This window comes from Saccoglossus kowalevskii, chromosome 6 (assembly GCF_978046115.1).
Source record: "Saccoglossus kowalevskii chromosome 6, keSacKowa6.1, whole genome shotgun sequence".
NCBI classification, from domain to species: Eukaryota; Metazoa; Hemichordata; class Enteropneusta; family Harrimaniidae; genus Saccoglossus; species Saccoglossus kowalevskii.
In genome coordinates this window covers 31,575,117-31,595,304 of record NC_140646.1, presented here as the reverse complement: position 1 = coordinate 31,595,304, position 20,188 = coordinate 31,575,117, and the positions used below count along the sequence as shown (strand labels likewise).

General features: G+C 32.2%; 1 protein-coding gene and 1 long non-coding RNA gene across 2 annotated transcripts; both read right to left on the bottom strand.

Moving 5' to 3' along the window:
* Positions 1 to 7,221: 7,221 nt before the first annotated feature.
* On the bottom strand, positions 7,222 to 12,446 carry LOC100377099 (3 beta-hydroxysteroid dehydrogenase type 7-like). The gene has a single exon (XM_085500371.1). It carries the CDS (start codon positions 12,141 to 12,143, stop codon positions 11,013 to 11,015), a length of 1,131 nt encoding a protein of 376 aa, XP_085356497.1. The 5' UTR covers positions 12,144 to 12,446; the 3' UTR covers positions 7,222 to 11,012.
* Positions 12,447 to 12,638: 192 nt separating this feature from the next.
* Positions 12,639 to 18,725, bottom strand: LOC144342546 (uncharacterized). Its single transcript, XR_013418786.1, has 2 exons — positions 18,614 to 18,725; positions 12,639 to 13,377 (listed from the first exon to the last, which is right to left on the bottom strand). It is a non-coding gene; the product is annotated as an uncharacterized LOC144342546 (long non-coding RNA).
* Between the last annotated feature and the right edge of the window lie 1,463 nt (positions 18,726 to 20,188).

Here is a 20,188-nt window from a genome sequence, read left to right as displayed (position 1 = left end):
CCGCAAAATTTGCTCAGCCTTGCTTCTACCAGTCATTTAAGTCAACTCCCACATTGTCCGTCACAGTGAAGATATATTGTAAATTACACAGAGGTAACACTACAATACATTTCCCTTTACATTCCCTTCCATTACACAACAGTCTTTGTGCTGAGGCAGTTATGGTTCCTTCACCAGTTCTCTTGTCCTACATTGAAGTTGCCCCTAAAATGCCTGCCCTCACACAGTTGTAAATGTCACGCGCTAACGTGCCTGCAGTATGTCTGAGGTATTGCACTATGATTTGAATGAGTGACAATAAATTTAACAATGTTGTGACGTATCTGCGGGAAACTATGACAAGAGAATATCATAGATTAATCATCAAACCTGTAGAGAGGATGTGGTCACATGTAGGGTACATGTACAATCTGCAATTGTCTCTTTTTCCAAAGGACGTGTATGATACTGGAATGATTAACCTCACTTTTCATCTCTATGGTAACATTTTCAATGAGATAAAAAGTTGTCTTTCTCTCACCCCCTTTCAGACTTTACGTTGGCCATATCTGTGTGCATTTACGGTAACTCAAGAACTTAGGTCAACATGGTACACTGGCTTCTGCAAAACTCTGACTATACCATACGGTCTACATAATCGTTGATGGGGACTGGACATAAATAACAAGACCAGCAGAGGCTACATGTATACGTGCATAGGTTGTTCTCAGACTACGGTGGCCTGAGTGGTTTGTTGTACCACCTGTGTTCACATTGACGTCTGTCGATTTCTGCTGTTATTGTAACTATGATTTCCAAAATAAATATTAATTATTATAATCTTGACAAAATGTATTTAATTCAAATCTAAACGAGAAATTTTAAAAACACATTTATTATATAATGTTTTTAGAAGTTTGTCTCAAACAGGTCATGGTAGTGACCTGGTCGAACTTGGGGTAGGATTTTTTCCCTACTTCTTTTTTCTGTACAGCCTCTCCCTACAGTTTTTAATGGTTAGTTCCTTAACAGATTTATTAGGTTAATGGTTTCTTTGTGTCACATTTTCTACTTGATATATACTCTCCACAATATAATTAAAATTCATCCAAACTAAACTATCTCACCATTTTCTAAACACTAACAGTCTGGGCTGACACAAACAATGACATTATATAAATAAATCATTGCTTTAGACAAGTGTGAGCTGTCAAACACATAATAAATTACCTCTCTGATTACATCACAATTTTAAACTAAGTATTTATTTTACCAGGGTTATAATTTCAATATTTTATTTGTTTGGGGCATATCAATAATTTGATATAGTAAAATAATAAATTTTATTTGTGTTTGTATGATTTCACACATTTTAATTTGAAAGTCATCAGTGAAATGAAATGGGCTTCTTCTAACCTTTTTCAAGTGGACAGTGGCAGATTACTCGGCTTCCACTAATCCACCAATCACAAGTGATATTTACAGGGCTTACTTACCCAGTGTCAGTGGCCCGCGGTAGATCACTGGACTTCCTCCAACCCTTTGCCAGTCACCAACTGCAGATTAATTCTAGAATTGTTCTTTCATTTTGAATAACTGAAAAACACTTTGCTAAGAAATTGGTAGCCATCAGCCAAAAAAGGTAAATCAAATATCAGGAAAGTTTATATTACTGATATAAAAACTCTGCTAATACAGTGTCTCACTACTGTTGCAAATACTGTTGCATGATTACTTTTAATGTGTTAAAGGTTTCCAAAAAAAGAGACAATCTAATATACAAGTTCAACATACTGGAATTCAAAATAACACACCAAGCATTGGTTTTGTAATTAGCAGTTTGCAAGGTAACTAGCATATTTTTGAGTTATGATAATGAGTAACTGAACTAATTAGTAGCTATTGTTGAATTACGCTTGTAGCTGGCTTATTAAGTTATGCTAATTAATGACTGAATTATTGTTGAGTTATAGCAGTGAGTTACTGAACTATTGTTGAGTTGTGTTAATGAGTAATTGGATTATTGGTGAGTTGTGTTAATGAGTGACTGGACTATTGTTGAGTTATGTTAATGAGTAACTGGACTGTTGAGTTATGTTAATGAGTGACTGGACTATTGTTGAGTTATGTTAATGAGTAATTGGTGAGATATGTTAATGAGTGACTGGACTATTGAGTTACGTTGAGTAATTGGATTATTGTTGAGTTATGTTTATGAGTGCCTGGACTATTGTTGAGTTATGTTAATGAGTAATTGGTGAGATATGTTAATGAGTGACTGGACTATTGTTGAGTTATGTTAATGAGTAATTGGTGAGATATGTTAATGAGTAACTGGACTGTTGTTGAGTTATGTTAATGAGTGACTGGACTATTGTTGAGTTATGTTAATGAGATACTACTGTTGTTGAGTTATGTTAATGAGTAATTGCATGGATTATTGGTGAGTTATGTTAATGAGTGACTTGACTATTGTTGAGTTATGTTAATGAGTAACTGGACTATTGTTGAGTTATGTCAATGAGTAACTAGTCTCTTGTTGAATTATGTTAATTAGTGACTGAACTATTGTTGAGTTATGTTAATGCATGTCTGTACTGTTGTGGAACAGCAGAGGAAACTATTTTACATATATTTGTGAATTGTTATATTTTTAAGTCTCTCTGGCGTAGTTTTCTAAATAAATAGGGTCATCAGCTGGGCGCTCCCTCTGCCCTTACCGATAAGCAAATTTTGCTTGGTGACCAAGATTTCAACATTTTATTAAATCATTTGATAATGTTAACAAAAAAGTTCATATATAACAGCAAGCTTAAAAAATATCCTCCAACACTGAACAGCCTACAAGTCAACATGACGCATATTAAGCAGATTGAAGAATACATTGCTAAAATAACCAACTGTATAGACAATTTCAACAAAAAAATGGGGAATATTAAATATCTAATTAATATATCTAATCACCTCATTCCTCTCATCTCTTTTTCGGCCTGGTCTTCTTTTATTGTTTTGTCTGTAGTTATTTTTTTGTCTTTGTTTTCTCTGTGTATTGTGAATTTCTTTAGCATTGAAAATAAATAAAAAATGAGTGACTGGACTATTGTTGAGTTATGTTATTGAGTGACTGTACTGTTGTTGAGTTATGTTAATGATTAATTGGATTATTGGTGAGTTGTGTAAATGAGTAACTACTATTGTTGAGATATGTTAGTAAATAAATCCTAAGTAATTAGTGCTAAAACTGTTTTCTATTGCTAGTATTAGCTTGCATCAGTCCTATCAGTCTCTAATACTTAGGTGGTATCACTATTGTTGCATCAGTGCACTGTTACGTCTAGGCTATGCTCTTTTTCAGCCAGAAGCCCGGATTCTCAGTGAAAATACATATTAGAGTAAACACTAAATCACAATTATATGCTAGCAATTACACACAATGTAATTAATTATGTAATTATTATATCATTGTTTATACATATACTCATGTGAACTATAGCAATTATAGCATTGTTTATAAAATCTTGGCCTTTAATAGTAAAACTTATATTTATGGTTAAATTAAGAGTGCAATTATCTTTCTCCAAATAAATAGCATGACTTTTGTAGGACGTAGCTTTGTTGTCTGCAGCTGACACCACTACCACTTTTCAATACTGTAAACCAATTTAATTTTGCGAAAGATAAATTAAAAATAAAATTGAGTCAGAGAAATTATTTAAAAAAAATTTTCAGAGTCCTATATGATACGAAGTGTGAGCGACTTTTGCTAAATTTTGTATCGTGGCAACGAAAATTAAATGGTTTACAGTACATACAATTTGTAGACATACTGTAATAGTTTATTGACCTCAATTTATCAGGGCGTTGCAGCTAGTCATTGACAGATTTAGGTCAAATTTAGAATTAACACTGAGCCAGCTTTTAGGATTCTTGTATATAGTTAGGGATGGACCATTAAAAACCCTAGGATGGGGCGATGGCAAAAAAACTATACAACATATTTTTTTAGTTTTGTGCTAATGAATTCACTGTAATTTTTGTTGTTTCCTCTGTGTGTAATATTTTTTCCCTTAGAAATAGGCATGAAGAATTTTTTTTTTTCTATTATTGATCTCTGTAGGGTTTTTTTCCATGATTTTTTCCATGTGCCATTTTTTGTTTTCAAATCTGCCATTGCCCAGATTTTCTAATGGTTCACCCCTTAGTATCATCATCTGAACTATTATGGACAGGAAGGTGTGGTTTATTTGAGATGTGTGCTGGGGAAGGGAGTGATTGAATTGGTCAGCTAACATGTGCTTGAGAAAAATATTCACTGCTACAAAATTCTTCAAATTTCAAGAAAATTTTTCTTGCACGTAATTAAAATGGTTACCGTAATTTACTCTATTTAAAGGAATCAAACACTAACCAGAAATTTATTGTATGGCTGTTTTTGACCATAGATTCACTTTTGTCATTTAAATAGCGCATATGCTAAGAAATGGAGCAAATATGTATTTTTATTGTCATAAAAATAGTAAATAAAAGCAAATTAAATCCAGTTTTCCGTAATAAAGTAACATGTAATAATATATCTTGAATTTAAGGTCACTGAATTTAATGTCAGATCAGGAAGGTTTATATAGACACCACACCCTTAAGCTGTTAACCCAGAGAAGTAGTACATATTATATTTATGCTTGAAAGGCTTCGACCCTCACATAACATAGCAAAGTGACACACATATGTACAAACCAATTCAATGAATGTGGCACCACAGTCAACAATGAGCACACACATATCAAATTATTGGGTTTCAATTTCATCTATGTCACCTCGTCTGTGTTTGCTATATTGACATTCACAGAAATCACCAGTTTAAATTGAAATTTTTTTTCTAGTTTTTAAATTTTTTAGTTTTTCGAATCAGTCATCCTCTCCCTTTTTTTATCATGAATTCACGGTTACTAAAAAGAGTAAACAGGATGGATTGCATGCATTTTTAAGATATTTTTAGAATTTTAGATAAGAGATTATGATAATAATTTTTGGTAGGTTGATACATATACTGGTATGTGTTAAGCTTCAAAAACGTCAAAAAGTATAATTTAGCCATGTGTATATAAATATTAAAATATAATTTTTTATTTATTGATGCTGTAAAATTTTAAATGCAAGTAAAAGTAAAAACTAATTCTGATTGTAGTATAATAAAAATACACTACTAAAATAACCATACAGGAAATATCTTTAGTTTGTTTTCAATAAGAAAAGTAAATAATTGTTATTTGGGACTGTGAGTCTTGTCACATTAATTCAAGACAATTAATTTAATACTTAGTAAATAAAAACAAATTATCGTTATCGTTTTTTGACTTAATTGAATAACTTCACACTTTGTTGATATTTGTTGTCATAAGGTATAACATGTACTATATGGTGCATCCAGTATTGTATGGACACCAGTTGCCAGTGCATGCCAGTACTGGTAACTGTAAAAACAAATACCTGAATTTCCCCAAATTAAATATAATTTGACAGAAATTCAACTGACCATTTTCCCAGTTGGATTATTTTGTTCTATCTCTTCAATCCGATTTTCACTATATTGCATTATATAATAATTTCCATGCAGATTTTGGTTTATATTTATGTAAACTGGCATTTTAATACATTTTCAGGGGTCAGAATTTACCAGCAGTGTAGCTAGTGCATATTCTAGATTTCATATTTAAATTCCATGGCTAAAATGCTCTCCATGTGCATAGATGGACGAGGCGTATGACATCAATAACAATTGTAGTACATTTCAATGAACTAGCATTAATACCAACCATAATCTTCAAAAGCAAAAAAACAAAGCAATAAAAATACAATGTTTTAGTTGTGATTCTTTGCATTTATGCTGATTTACAGAACAGAAGACAGCCGCGGCGACTGACAATATGACGAACGTGTTGATGATACCATGGGTAAGATTTGAACACTATGCTGCAATGAACATGTTCGTAACAGGGAATTTTCTCCCCAAATGCTCATATATTAACATTGCTGGCAATCAATTTGTACCTGGTTTGATTAGTTGATTATAAACCTGTATCATTTTGAATAGTTCTCATAGTTGTGTCATCTTCATTCAGTTAGATATTTAAGCCAGTTTATTCAAATTTGGGGCAGGATCACAGTGTTTCTTTGTGCCAGATAAAAGATCTGGTTCACAACCAATCAGATGGCTAGATTTAGACAAAGCATGTTGTGCTCGTTAATTGGCTTGTTTGAATGAACTGCCATTGAAATATTCATCAAAACCAACGAGAATGGGTTTGTTTGGTTGTCAGTACAGACAACAATCTAATAGTCTTACTTTATAGATGTATGTACTTCAGTTAATATTCCAGAGTCATTGTGAAGTATGTGTTTTAATATAATTTAACAATATATTTTATATGTATTGTATGCAACACACGAGACACATGCTAAAAGTGATGTGATTACTGGCACTGTATGGCATTTGACTTCAATTGCTCGTTTGCATGAAGTCAGATGATAAAGTGGTTATGTATGACTGATCATCCTTCAGCATCTGGCATCTACTTATTGTTAACCTCAATGTCATCAAAAAAAGACAAATGACACCATACATCATCCATATCCACCATTTTTTTTATCAGCTACTTCAATTTCCAAAAATTTAGCCAGATAGATTCATTTATACTCTGTATTTTCCATAACAGTTCACTTGTCTATCTGTTTTGTTGGTGAATGTTTTTTGTATATTCTCTTACCGCCATCTTAAACTTGTAATTCTTGTACCTGAATTTCTTGTATACATTGTACCGATATAGTCACGTATAGATATAATTATGACAGCTATCTCTTTTTTTGCAATATTAGTGCCAAGACCTTGAAACTAGCCACCAGATTACTTGGATATAGTAGATGCTTCTCCTTCAATTTTGCTATCTTCAATATATTGAATATTTTAAATTTTAAATTATATTGAATGTTTTAAATATTTTTGGTAATTTTCAACATTTTGAAATACCACTGGCAGGAAATTTGTTACGTAGTTATTTTGGCTGGACTCTATGACTTTAATTCATTGTCTTGATTCACAAGTTACTTGTTTTTTATTCCCCATGAAATGGAACTTTCACAGAGAAACCTAATTATTTATTTAAAAAAAATATTTTTTTGGCAACAAATTCCTAAAATGAACTGTAACATTGTAACCATGCAATAATATTGAGTCTGTGCACACTATTTAGAAGTCTATTTTTAATCTAATACATAATATGCACGATTTATTTCAACAATTCCAGCTGTTAACAATGCTCTCAATAAGTCCAATACCATATTTGCTCTATTAGTAGCGCATATGCTTACGTAAATTACAAAGATGTTTCTATAGTCAAATAGAAAAATATTTAAATGATTCTACAATCATGTGATTATATCTGCTACTATTAGAGATGCACTTCTAATAGAGCAAATATGGTACATTAATAAAATAAAAAAAAAAAATAGAATGACTACTAAAACAAATCTATGCATATTAATTTTCTAATTTAACATTACTATTATTCTAAGTTGAAACTTGGCATATCATCACATGTACTGGTGTATTCTTTGAATTTGAACCTCCATGAACACACCAATACAATAGATTTGTATAGACAAAATATAATTGGTAGAGATAGACATTATGTGTGATCTCAGAAATTTGTAGTACAAATGAACTTGACCTCTCCAATAAACGCATAGATCAACACACAATGAACCCAATCACAAGCGGCTAATGAGCAAATTGATTGGTCGATTACAAATATGCCACAATCATAAGTATTGTCTGTCATCAGATACCATAAGTGAGTGATGACCTTGAGACAGTACTATGGTCACAAAGCCCTGGGGCAGACATTGCAAATGATTGATCCATTATCGTAGAGGTCGTACAATGAAAAGTACAATGATTATAGGCTACACAAAACAGTCAGTAAAGTTTTACACCTCTTGCAATGCAGGTTAAATTGCATAATTTTGCATACATTTCTACTAATATCTTACAAATGTGTAACAATAAAGTTACACTTGAAAAACACCAAACCCACCACAACACAGACCATCACTGGTTTCCAACTTTGAGTTTATGCTGTTGCCATGACATTAACAGTCTCAAAGTTATCATATATCCAGTGTTATAAGTAGTCCTTCATTAGAAGTATACGTGTTGATATGGATTTATTCCCTGACTGATTGAAATACTTTTAGAGTGACCATCATTTTTTTCTTTCTCATATATAACCCATTAACATTTTCAGCAGCGAAATTAAAATTAAATGGTTTAACAAATAAAGTACATTGCATGTATGCGGCTTTGACTTTCAATCTTGTTAATTTAAGCACAGGGGTTATCATCTGTGCATGCAAAAAATGCAAAGGCTCATGGGTAGATGTTTATTTGTAAACAATGACGTGCTATGGCAGTCTGTCACATGTGTATGTGATGACTTCCCAGCTTTAAGTGACTTTTGGTTATACTTGTAGCCACAATCTGGATTACTGGTACATTATTGGTTGCTTTTAAAAATATTTTTCTATTTTCTTTTTACAGCAGGCTCAATTTTGTTATCTATAACATTCAAAAATAGGTCACTCTACTATTACTGAAAAACTATTAATGAAAAAAAAAGTGCACTATCAATCACATCCAGTATTATGATACAGTGAATGCTATACTACTGAACTAAAATAACAATAAAAATGTACATTATATAAATCAAATTATGTAATTAATTCTATTATTTGCATATTAATTAGCTGATATCAGCATGGTGAATTTAAATGATAATATTACAATTATAAATATGCTAAAATCTGTCTGAAGTAGGCCCTTTGTAAGCAAGAAATCTGTCTATACTGAGCAACATATTCTTTGGATAGTTCTTTCCCATCTTGAGTCCATGATTCAAAATATATACTGTAGAATACTTTAATTTTTGCATGGAATTAATTTTTGCAGAAGAAATGATTCTGTGAAAATAAAATTCAGCGAATATACCTTTTTTCCTATATTTTGCATTCAACTTGTCAAAAATCAGTGAAAATAAATTCCACACAAAGCATCAAAAATGTCTTTTCAGTGAAAATTAATTCCAGCTAAAATAAAGTATTTTACAGTATTTAAATCATCAGGATTCAAGTTTTGGCCTCAAAATACAGATTGAAGTTGAAGCCCTGAGGTTTTGACAGGCTTCACTTTAATTAAAAAATTGTTTCTCAACAAAATCTGTACAACCATTGCAGGATTCAAACTCAGAACATATTATAGCCATAAACAATTTTGTGATTATATCAAAGTATTATTCTTTGTTGTCATATATCCTGTGTACAGTTGATCAACAGATTTTCCCAAACATGGGTGGGTTTGAAGTTGACACATTTTCGTGTGAGAACACATTCTTCTGTTTGCTTAGGGCAAACTATGTTAAAACTACCCCCTTTTTTTATTTTTTTAAAATATACTTCCTGACACATTGTTTAATTTTCTTGAGTTTAAGAAAAATGTAAAGATTTTTTTCTAAATGAACAAGTCATGTTTTACTTTTTGTCCATAAAGTCCCATTACCGATATACCATAATTATTTTAAAAATATGGTCCATTTTTTTAACACATATGACCTTGTGTCCCAATAAACATTCTAACCTCCCCTCCCCCAGTGTTCGCAAAATATTTATAAATTCTCAAGACTTTCGTGAAACTGTATTGCAACATTAAACTGATAAAAGTGCAACTGGTGTTGAGTATTTTAAAGTCGGTTTAACTCCCACAAATTCAAATACTGAAAGTCGTTACAGTTGAATTCTGATTTAATGTAAGTTCATACCTTGTATGCCATTAGCTCAATTCATTCCACTGTAGTAGTACAGTAGTTTAGAAGGAACTTGACCATTAATAACTTTTGTCTGTTTGATCACCTAATCAGTCTTGCATTAACTAAGGTGAAATTTGGTTTGCAGTTTTTGATTAATAACAAATAAAAACATGAATTAGTTTGTAAACAATTGATATGATTATTCCGTTCAATATCTGATAACTTTCTCATTCATGGTTCCATTATATCTACCAGCTGTAAGCAAGTAGATAATTTTTAACCCTCTACTAATATTAAAAAAAAGTTTATTGCTTCAGTCATAACAATAATCTTTCACATTCAAATTAATGTGAAACAATGGTTTCTATTATGTTTTGGATTTTTTCTCCATGGTTGAAATTTACGTGCAAACAATGGTTTTTATTGTGTTTGAGTTTTTTCTCCAGGATTGAAATTCATGTGTAACAATGGTTTCTATTGTGTTTTTTTCTCCAGGATTGAATTTCATGTGAAACAATGGTTTCCATTGTGTTTTGTTTAATATTCAACTCAAGTGTAACTATTTTAAATGAATTATATGACAATAGGGTAGTGAATAATTATCGAGTACTGTAGAATAATTTATTTTCCCTGTAATTTATTTTCACTTAAAGCATTATGTACTGTAAAATGACTAATTTTCACTGGGTTTAAATTTCACTGATTTACCATTTCAGGCATAATCAGTGGGTTTTAAATTCACGGTTTCGTCATTTAGATAATGTGTTCTATGTTAAATTTTACATATTCACTGTGTTTTAATTTAGCGCATTTTTCCAGTCAGCGAAATAAGCTAAATTAAAACCCAGTGAATAATTACCCCCTTTACAGTAATTTATTTTCACTGGCTTATGAGGTTGTACATGCATAATATAGCATTATTTTCACCAATCCAGCAAAAATACTGAAACTAAATTCCAATTGGGTATTTTACAGTACAATACATATGTCTGAGTGTATGATTAAAATATACAATATTTGCTCTATTAATAGTGCATACACTTATGTACATGACAGAGGTGTGGTCAAAATAAGAACCGGTAATATTTTATTGATCCAGTATAGAATAAATGTAATTTTTGGTTAAGTGTGTTGCTATTGGACATGCACTTAAAATAGAGCAAATACAGCACAAATATTTCACATAAATAAACTTAATTCGTCATAGTATTCATCTAAATCTACATCTTTATAATATTTTATACTTCGCTGCAAGGAATCTTGGAATCCATATAGTGGTTGGTAATCCAGATTTCTCTTTGCCAAATTGCAATTAAAGGACTGCTCAATAAGGAAAAAGACTAATGCATGCGTGGATAGCCGTATATTGATATTCTTGAATGGTTGAACTATGTAGCAGAACATTTCCATCATCCAGATGAATAAAAATGCCAGCCAGTAAGGGATTGTAAAAAATGCAGTTGTCCAGCCTCTTGCTTTGATGAATGGCTCAATAAAATCAAAAAAGTTCTGAACTGGGGTATCATCAGTTGCCATGTATACCCTGCCAGATATTTTTTCATCAACGTTGTTTCGGGTACTTCTGAGCTTTTTCAACTTTTGCCATGCCTTGATATGCATCCATGCTGTATTACCCACGTACGTCTCCTGATGTTTGGGATTTCCGAAACCAATCTTTGGCAGAAAAACACCGAACATTCTAGCTATAATTAATCCATGTATAACAGTGTGACCGTCTTCCTCCCCATACATCGAAGTAGGACGAATAACTATAGTTTTAAACTTTCCTCCATTTTTCAGCACCTTATTATTTCCTTCCAATGCAATGAGCTCACTCAAATACTTAGATTTGGCATACGCAGAAAGATTCTCTTTTACCTTTACAGTCTCATCCCCATTTACTATAGGTGCATTGCCTACAACTACTGCCAATGAGCTGGTGTGGATTAATATAGGCACGTTATTTTCCATGCATGCATCTACCACATTCTGAGTACCAATTACATTGATGTTTGTCAATTTGGATGCATCAGGCTTCAAAGATATATCAATAATGGCTGCAGCATGGAAGACGACATCAACACCACGGCATGCTCTGCTAATTTCTTTTAGTTTAGTAACATCACCACGAATATGACGAAGCAGCACTCCAGGACTGCACTGCTGTAGCCATGGTGATTTGGGTTGTCTGATATCAAATGTCCGTATTTCTTTCACACCAGTGCATTTCTCTAACACTAGTCTCAATATGTGCTGACCTAGAAATCCAGCCCCTCCGGTAATCAAAACTGTTTCACCAGCTTGTGCCATTGTCTACATGTGCAGCAACTGTAACTATCACATTAATGAAGGCAGTGCTCTGATACCAGCTTTTTTAAATAGAATATTAAGCTTAAGTGGAACCACCCTACAATGCTTCTCAAATGTCATTCATGAGTGGGCGTGTACTCGGGTAGATGATTCTGATTGGCTAGTGAATGCAAATGTCACACAGAAAGGTTGCACATTCCCAATGGTGGACACTGTTGGATGATTTTATTTCAGTAGGAATTATATGAGTGATATATATGTCGCTTGGAATGCATTAACAAAATTGTTGTTCTGATTCCATTGATAGTTTTTGTTATTATATGTTAAATATTCTTAGAAATAAATCAGAGAATTTGTCTGTTTAGACTAGGATTAAAATAAATGAAAAAATATTCAATAAACCTTTTTTTAGAGTGAACAGTTAAAGATAAAGTATGATTATAATACTATGTGTGCGTAAATGCGTGCAAGTACAAATAATAAAAACAATAACAATAATATTATTACAATTTTATTTGACTAAGCTCTCACTGTATTCCTTGACGCCCAAATTATCATAATGAATTTTTTAATTAACATTGATGTTTCTTTCCCAAGAGTAATGTTCACTAAATATCACTAAAAACAAAAGAAAATCTAAAGCTCCAGTCTTCTTAAATTAGTTAAAAGTTTATTGTAAATTTAAGTAAAATGTTCTTCTGATCTTGGTAAAAACTTTTACAAGTGAAAAGAAAATGAAATAAAGTTTTAGTTTCTCCTTTACATCAAATACAACCCCATTCCCAGTTAACCAACTTTAATTTATTTCCTTCTAAATCCAAAGAATTTGACCTTTAGTTTCTCAACAATGTTTAATGTGCTTTCAAAAGGAGAGTGGCACGAAAATGATCAAGGGGTCAATAATATACTCTTCTCGATCTTTTGTTGTGTTTTTTAATCTCAACATAGCACAATTTTTGTAACATGATGGCATTCTCGCATTGAGTGATATTTCATTTGTTTAATTTAATATTTAAAAAAAACTTCATGATGAGGATCCATAAAATTGGTTTGCTCACCAAATTTATATCTCGAATTTTCAAGCTGCATCTTTTGGTAAACCACTACTAGGAGGGAGGAATGTCTGAGTGGAACAATGCTGTGCACACGGACAATACCACGTTTAAGACAACCCATTGTGAACTACCGGTATACTCACTGTAGACTGTAAGCCCATCACAATGTCTGATCAGTGCTGGGGGGGGAAAAAGTGTTAGAAACATTCAAACAAATATCATTTCATGGTCATTCAGAGGAGTTAATTATAGTTGCATTCATGAAATGCGAGTGATCATGCATTGTGCCTCTAATTCTCTGTTCTTTATGCTGTTGAGGTGTACATGTTAATCGAGGAAGACAGACGATTAAATAAAATAACAGTATATATATTCTTGGGTTTTTTGGATTCACTGTATTGTCACTGATTTGCTGTAAAATGAAATGAAATAAACACTAAAATAAACGAAACTTAAGTGAATGATACAAATAATACGGTAACAGTTACATGTGCTCATTACATAAACCGATAACATTAACCTTTGACCTTTAACCCTTTGAACTTTAAAGTCAACTTTTGTGCCCTCTCATAAAATAAACCTGCAGTGCAGGAAAATAAAGTCCTTTTGGTCTAGAATTAACCCCCCCCCCCAAATAAATACATGCATATAGAAAAATACAGAAAAATTGACAAAATGATTTTAAGGTTTAATAACACTTTTTAAGTGAATTGAAATGAAACATTGAGTTGTATAAGAAAAAGCATTGAGTAAATAAAACACACATTTTTAAACGCCACTAAATGCTTTGAAATGATTTATTTTAAAACATTTTATTCAGGAAAAATGTCAAATTATTTCTAAATAATATACCAGTAAATATGCAGAAATTTGTTTATAAATATAACAGGCGTTTATGAAAGAAACAAGTGAAATACCTGGTACCTAAAACAGTGATTTACAGATTAAAAATAAACGGCATCCTGTAAATGTTGAATTTAAAAATAAACTATTGTAAAGCCTATTTTTTTAATATGTATACTGTACGTACTTTATTAGAAGGTCATTTAAACCAAAAATTGCAATTGTTGTATCCTGAAACATTCAAATATGACTTATTTTTTTATCATAAACACACCTCATTTTTTTGTCATATTTGTAAGCACTTGCTAATAGAGAAAACATGGTATATGCTGTCTTTTTTCAGAAAAGAAATGCAAATTTACCATTTTTTGATAATCTGGGTGTGGGATTAATTTTGGCGGATTAAAATGGTGGCAGATGCAGAGCCCTGTTTTTAAAGAATTTTATTCCATTTTTTTGTTAATCCAAACCATGTGACCGATCTTACTGAGCTTGTTCAGTATTAATGAAGTCGGTACATATGCTACATTAGCTAAATTTCAGGTCAATTAGATGAACAGTTCTGAAGAAAATGATTTTTTAGTGTTTACTTTTTTATAATTTCTGGAAAATGTAATATGCTGGTAGAGGTCACATGACCATGTAAAGTTTTTATTTGTGAACTTTGTAGTCCATCTGCCATTGATGACATAAATTATGAATCATCATGTACATGAAATTTCATATTGATATATAGTTCCTGTGAAATTGATTTTTAACCCGTTTGAACACCATAATTTTTCTCGCCAACATTTTTGGGAATTTTTTTGTCCATTTTTAGTATTTTTCTATAATATGTTAGATCATTTTAGACTAAATTGACCTATTTTCCTATTGCCTGTTGGTATTTTAAAAATGTCATATTTAATTTTGTGAATAATGATGAAATTTGACTTTGCCACTCAAAGGTTAAACATTTTATGTTATTTTTTTGTTAATCCAATATGGTAACCAAGCCATGTGTTTGATTTAATGTATCACACCAAATTGTATGCGAATCCAATAATAAATTCAGTTAAAAATAGGTAATTAGTTTTACATTTTTTATATTAAATTCAAGATAGTCAACAGAACATGTAATTACCGGTAATGCATTCAGACTTGCGTCCACAAACCTTATTAATCAGATGACACAACAATTTAAAGTAGGAGCAATGATTTTAACAGAAGCTTTTAAAGTTTGCATTAAATTCAAAATCGTTGCCAAACGAATCTCAAACTTGAATGCACATGGTACATACAGATGCTAACAACCAAATTTTCGATCAATGTGTTCAGTGCTTTTAAAAAAAGTTGTCATTTTTTATCTTGGCAGCCCAAATGTTGAAAAAGTACAAGAAATCTAATCATTCTTAATCTTTTCACCATCAGTTCCCTCTTTTCATCACAAACAGTCCTGTTTATAGCCTGCAGTTTCATTCAGAAGATTGTGACAAAAATAGCCAATTTTTTTTAGTAAAAACTGAAAATTGACTCAAATTTTGTCTGTTGGCTCCAAAATTTGGGTTCATTTCCAGAAATATTGAAGAATATAATAATCAAATGTAGAAAAAAAGTCTGCTGGTGAAAAGGTTAAATCCAAGATGGCCACCTGAACATGCATGTGACCAATCATGTTGGGCTATTCATAGTTTGAGTAACCTAACATGTTGATTAGGTAAGTTCCTAAAAAACATTTCATGCCACTTTTTATCAATCAACTATTTTTTAAATTTGGGAAGGTTAAAAATGTAGAGCACACTTTCGTAAAATTTTGTGAACCAAACTTTCTTAGTATTGCCGTGGGAACCACTTCTTAATTGTATATATGAGCACATTGTCACAGACACTACAAACATTTAAAAATATTACTGTAAAATATAAAAAATCTGAGCATCATTAAACTATAAATAAAAGATTTTTTTGCATGAGTCCAAACAAAATAATGTAACAAATTTATGAAATTCTTACATATTTGTTTTCATATAACATTTCTGTTAAAATTAAACTCTACTTTATACAGAAAAATTTCAACTTGTTTTTCTGCAAAGAAAGTTTTTGACAGTAAAAAAGATAAATAGATAAAAAACTTATTATGACTATAATCTCTATAATAATTTCAAACAAATAATTTTGTGATTTTCATTTATTTGTATCAATTCTGTTTATATTTATTTATAGACTTCTAAACCTCGGCAACCATCAACAACACATCTGTATCAAGATCCTATCTAGAATGTTGGTGCCATATGGTTCAACTTAATTCTCTTTTAATATATTTTTACAGGTTACCTCTAATGATATTTGTCTCAATTCAAGTTTGGTTGTTATATAGATTGGTATACGGTGGTCAAAATTACAGAAAGTATAGTAGAAAATAAACATAAATAAACAGCTCTGTACTGATTACACATACATGTGAAATATTGGGATGATATCAGGAAAGCAAACTATACAATAAAATGTTATAACAAGTCATTGTCAATGACAATTTAAGTACCAGCCCAGTTTTAAGTGATGTTAACATTAGTGCCAAATAATTATTTACACTTGCGTAACAGACACAGTACAAAGTTGAGCCAGTTTATTTGTGTGATTCCTTCTTTAATTCTGCCAATGACATTCATAATGCATTTTTAGCACAAAAGTGATGATCAGCCATCTTGAATCAGATTCTGAAACAGATGTATAGTCAATTGTGTTACAGGATGTATGTGTAAAACTAGAACATGATCAGCCCAACTATGTTAGCATTATGGCTCCCAAAACAATATTTGTTAAAAACAAAATGGCCATCAGTCAGCCATTTTAAATCAAATATTGAATGACATAGATCAAAGACCTGTTGTGTTTAATGAACAGACCAACTTGCAATAAAATATGTACATGCTCAACCAAAATCCATTTTTTAAATTGCAGAAATGCTTGATTTTGAAGAATTTTTAGCACTAAAATGGTCGCCATTCGACCATCTTGAAATAAATGATGAAACAAATGCATGTGCACATGTATGTGAAGTTTGAATTAAATCAGCCCAAGCATGAGATACATGTGTGAACATTATAGACTACGTCTATATGGTGACTGAATAAAATGATTTTGATCAGTCACATGGTTTGGCCTTTTGGATTTTCGGCAAAAATTTTGAGCATTTATTTTTCCTGAATGCTTTAACCAATTGTGCTTGTAATTCTCATGAGAAAAAAAACAAATAATTTTGATCTTGGATCTTTCTCATTGCCTCAGTGAACACTGCTGAATATCATTGCCAAACTTGCTGTTCTTATTGATCTTAATTTGAGATAATGCATCTAACTTTTAGAATTTTGATTGGTCAACTGGTTCAGCAGCCGTAGTGCAGTAGAATCATATCAGAAGTTGCCATTTTGAAGTTGCCTTTCTAGAGGTGTTCATATATGAGACACCTATTTCATGAATAAAACATGTCAGCAGTCACATGACTTTTCCTACATTATTTGATTTAAAAATAAATCACGGCGAAGAGAGAAAGCACATTTATGCTATTTTATAATGCTGTGATTGCAATAAACATTTCCATTGGAAAATAAGGAACAGAACAACCGGAACTAAAGTTGTGGTGGTTTTTGGAAAAATTCTCGAGCATGCTTAATGGCTGTAAGAGGTGAATTTATATTTTGATAACACTATAGCATTTATCGACCAATTGCGAATAAATACCAATGAGATTTGTATATATGGCAAAGTGAAGACAGCGGCTGGCCCGGGGTGAGAAAATTTACACATCAACAAGATTTTAATTTTGGTTCCTTGATTGATATTTATTGTACACGTGCATTTCTCTGATATGATCATATAATTATTAACAGTTTGTATAATAGTTATATTTTATTGACATAATTGACAATGTAAATTATGTTTATCAATCAGTTATAACATTAGTAACTTGCTTGTAACTGTAAATGCTGCTTGCAGCTTTAATTATTATTAAACATTTCTTTACAAAACACTCTAAACATACACCACAGCTCATTGTAGAAAAAAACTACAATTAAAAAGTTTAAAGAGCACATGAGGTAATGTTCAGTGAAAAGGTTTAAAGTAGCTGGCTCCATACTACTGGTGCACAAACAGAAAATGCCATATGTTTTATTACATATTCAGGGAACGAATCTTAAAGGGGAGCCTGCCCAAGGAATCATGGGACACTATTGTTTATGTTTTTTACAAGGATATTCCATGGAAGGTACTCCATTAGTATACCTTCCATGGTTAATCTATTTTTTGTTATCTATTGTAATTTTAATCCAGAAAGAAAATTTGTTGGGAGATTAGCCATAATTGGGATGACCCTTTGTCTTCTCAATTGAATGTAGACCTCGAGTTTGGACATACAAGTCTACCAGTATGTGCCCATCCTATAGGTATTCCATAGTAGGTACTAACGTTAGTACCTTCCATGTTTATTCATAGGGGACATATACAACTGAATTAGGGGTGAGGGTGAGGGTATCACTATCAAATGTCCGAATCACCCCTGTTTTTCATAGACCACCAATCTCAAAATATACTGACCTATAAATCCCTCTGCTCTTGTTATTAGCACTGTATTACTAACATCGCCCGGTGAAGTGCGTCATTGTATAAGTATCGATGAAAATAGTGTGCGTCATGTACACACAACCTCGTTCAACTACCGTACTGCGCCCCCAAGTTCTTGTTCGAAAAGACTTTTGTTTTCACAAATCAAGAAACGTAATAAAGAAACACTGCAAAAGTGCAGTAATATACGATATGTATTATAATGGCACATATATAATATTAGAAAATGGAAAATATCAATAACTGAACCACAATAATTTAACACATATAACGTTGAAGGGAGCAACTGTGGGCGCGTAACATCTCCGAATGTATCCCTAGTCAGCCATTCAGTCATCTGATTGCCTCGCTAGTTTGCAACATCCCAGCGACACACGCACATACAATTAGACGCACTAAACCATTCGGTGAAGTGTACGACTAATAATAGCTGTGTGTTCGTACAGACTTGGAGTACCTTATGTTACTACCTTCCTTCAACCCATGATATTGTGCTCATTGTATATTGGTACTTATGAATTTCATTTTATGTTGGAGTTCTTTCACAACCTGCCCCCTGAAGAACAGTTCACTGCACTGTTTTTGTGGATTAGTTTATTTTTATTCCTTCCTTATAAGTGTAATAATACTGTATACTTTTACTATTATCTGTAACCATTGCCACTCTTTCCGGGGAGTGAGTAAGTGTTAATATATAAATATCGTGAGGGCGCTATTTAGTGAGGTCAGGGGGCAAGTACTCGTTGGATTTTGCAATATGGCCACCTCCTTGGAAGATATTTTACAGAAATTACTTGTTCCCGACAACGCTGTAATTCAACAAGTGAGTAGAAATGTATCGTGCAGATGTCAAAATCATATGTTTGCAAGTATTTGGTATACCAAAACTCGCATTCTAGTCTATAATGTGCGGAATGTCAGTGCAGTCGGTACGGTCCGTCGGCACCATGTGGTAACATCCCTTTATCATGTACGATTACCACGTTCGCTTGTAACATAAAGGTATATACGACTTTTATCAAACATCGGGATATTCCCAGTCCATCTGTGTAGTAGGAATGGTACAAGTTAAGAAACGTCATACACAGAGGTACAATAATGCGTATGTACCATTTGCTTACACACGCGGAAAACCATATTTAGACCACATATGGTTCTGTCCCGTGTAATCGTCCTAGGTGTAATACTTGTCCTTTTATTACAGACACTAATCGTATATTTGGTCCCAAGGGAGATGTTGAGGTCAAATATCCGTTCAGTTGTATCACTATGAATGTTGTATATTGCATTTCATGTATTAGATGCGGGAAACTTTATATTGGTTCTACAGTTCGTCGACTGGGTGATCGGTTTGCTGAGCATCTACGGCAAACTAGACAGAAAAATCGTTATTATCCGGTTTCACTTCATTTTAATTCTAGTGGACATAATATTACAGATATGTCTATTTCTGGTGTATGTGTTGTCAATGGCAACGAAAATCAGCTCAGGCGTGTCGAGGAGGAAACTATATTCCGCCTTGGAACTAAAGAACCCCATGGTATTAAC

Bases quoted from the DNA above. Each gene is read 5' to 3' on its own strand.
- LOC100377099 (XM_085500371.1), bottom strand. From the start codon at position 12,143: ATGGCACAAGCTGGTGAAACAGTTTTGATTACCGGAGGGGCTGGATTT.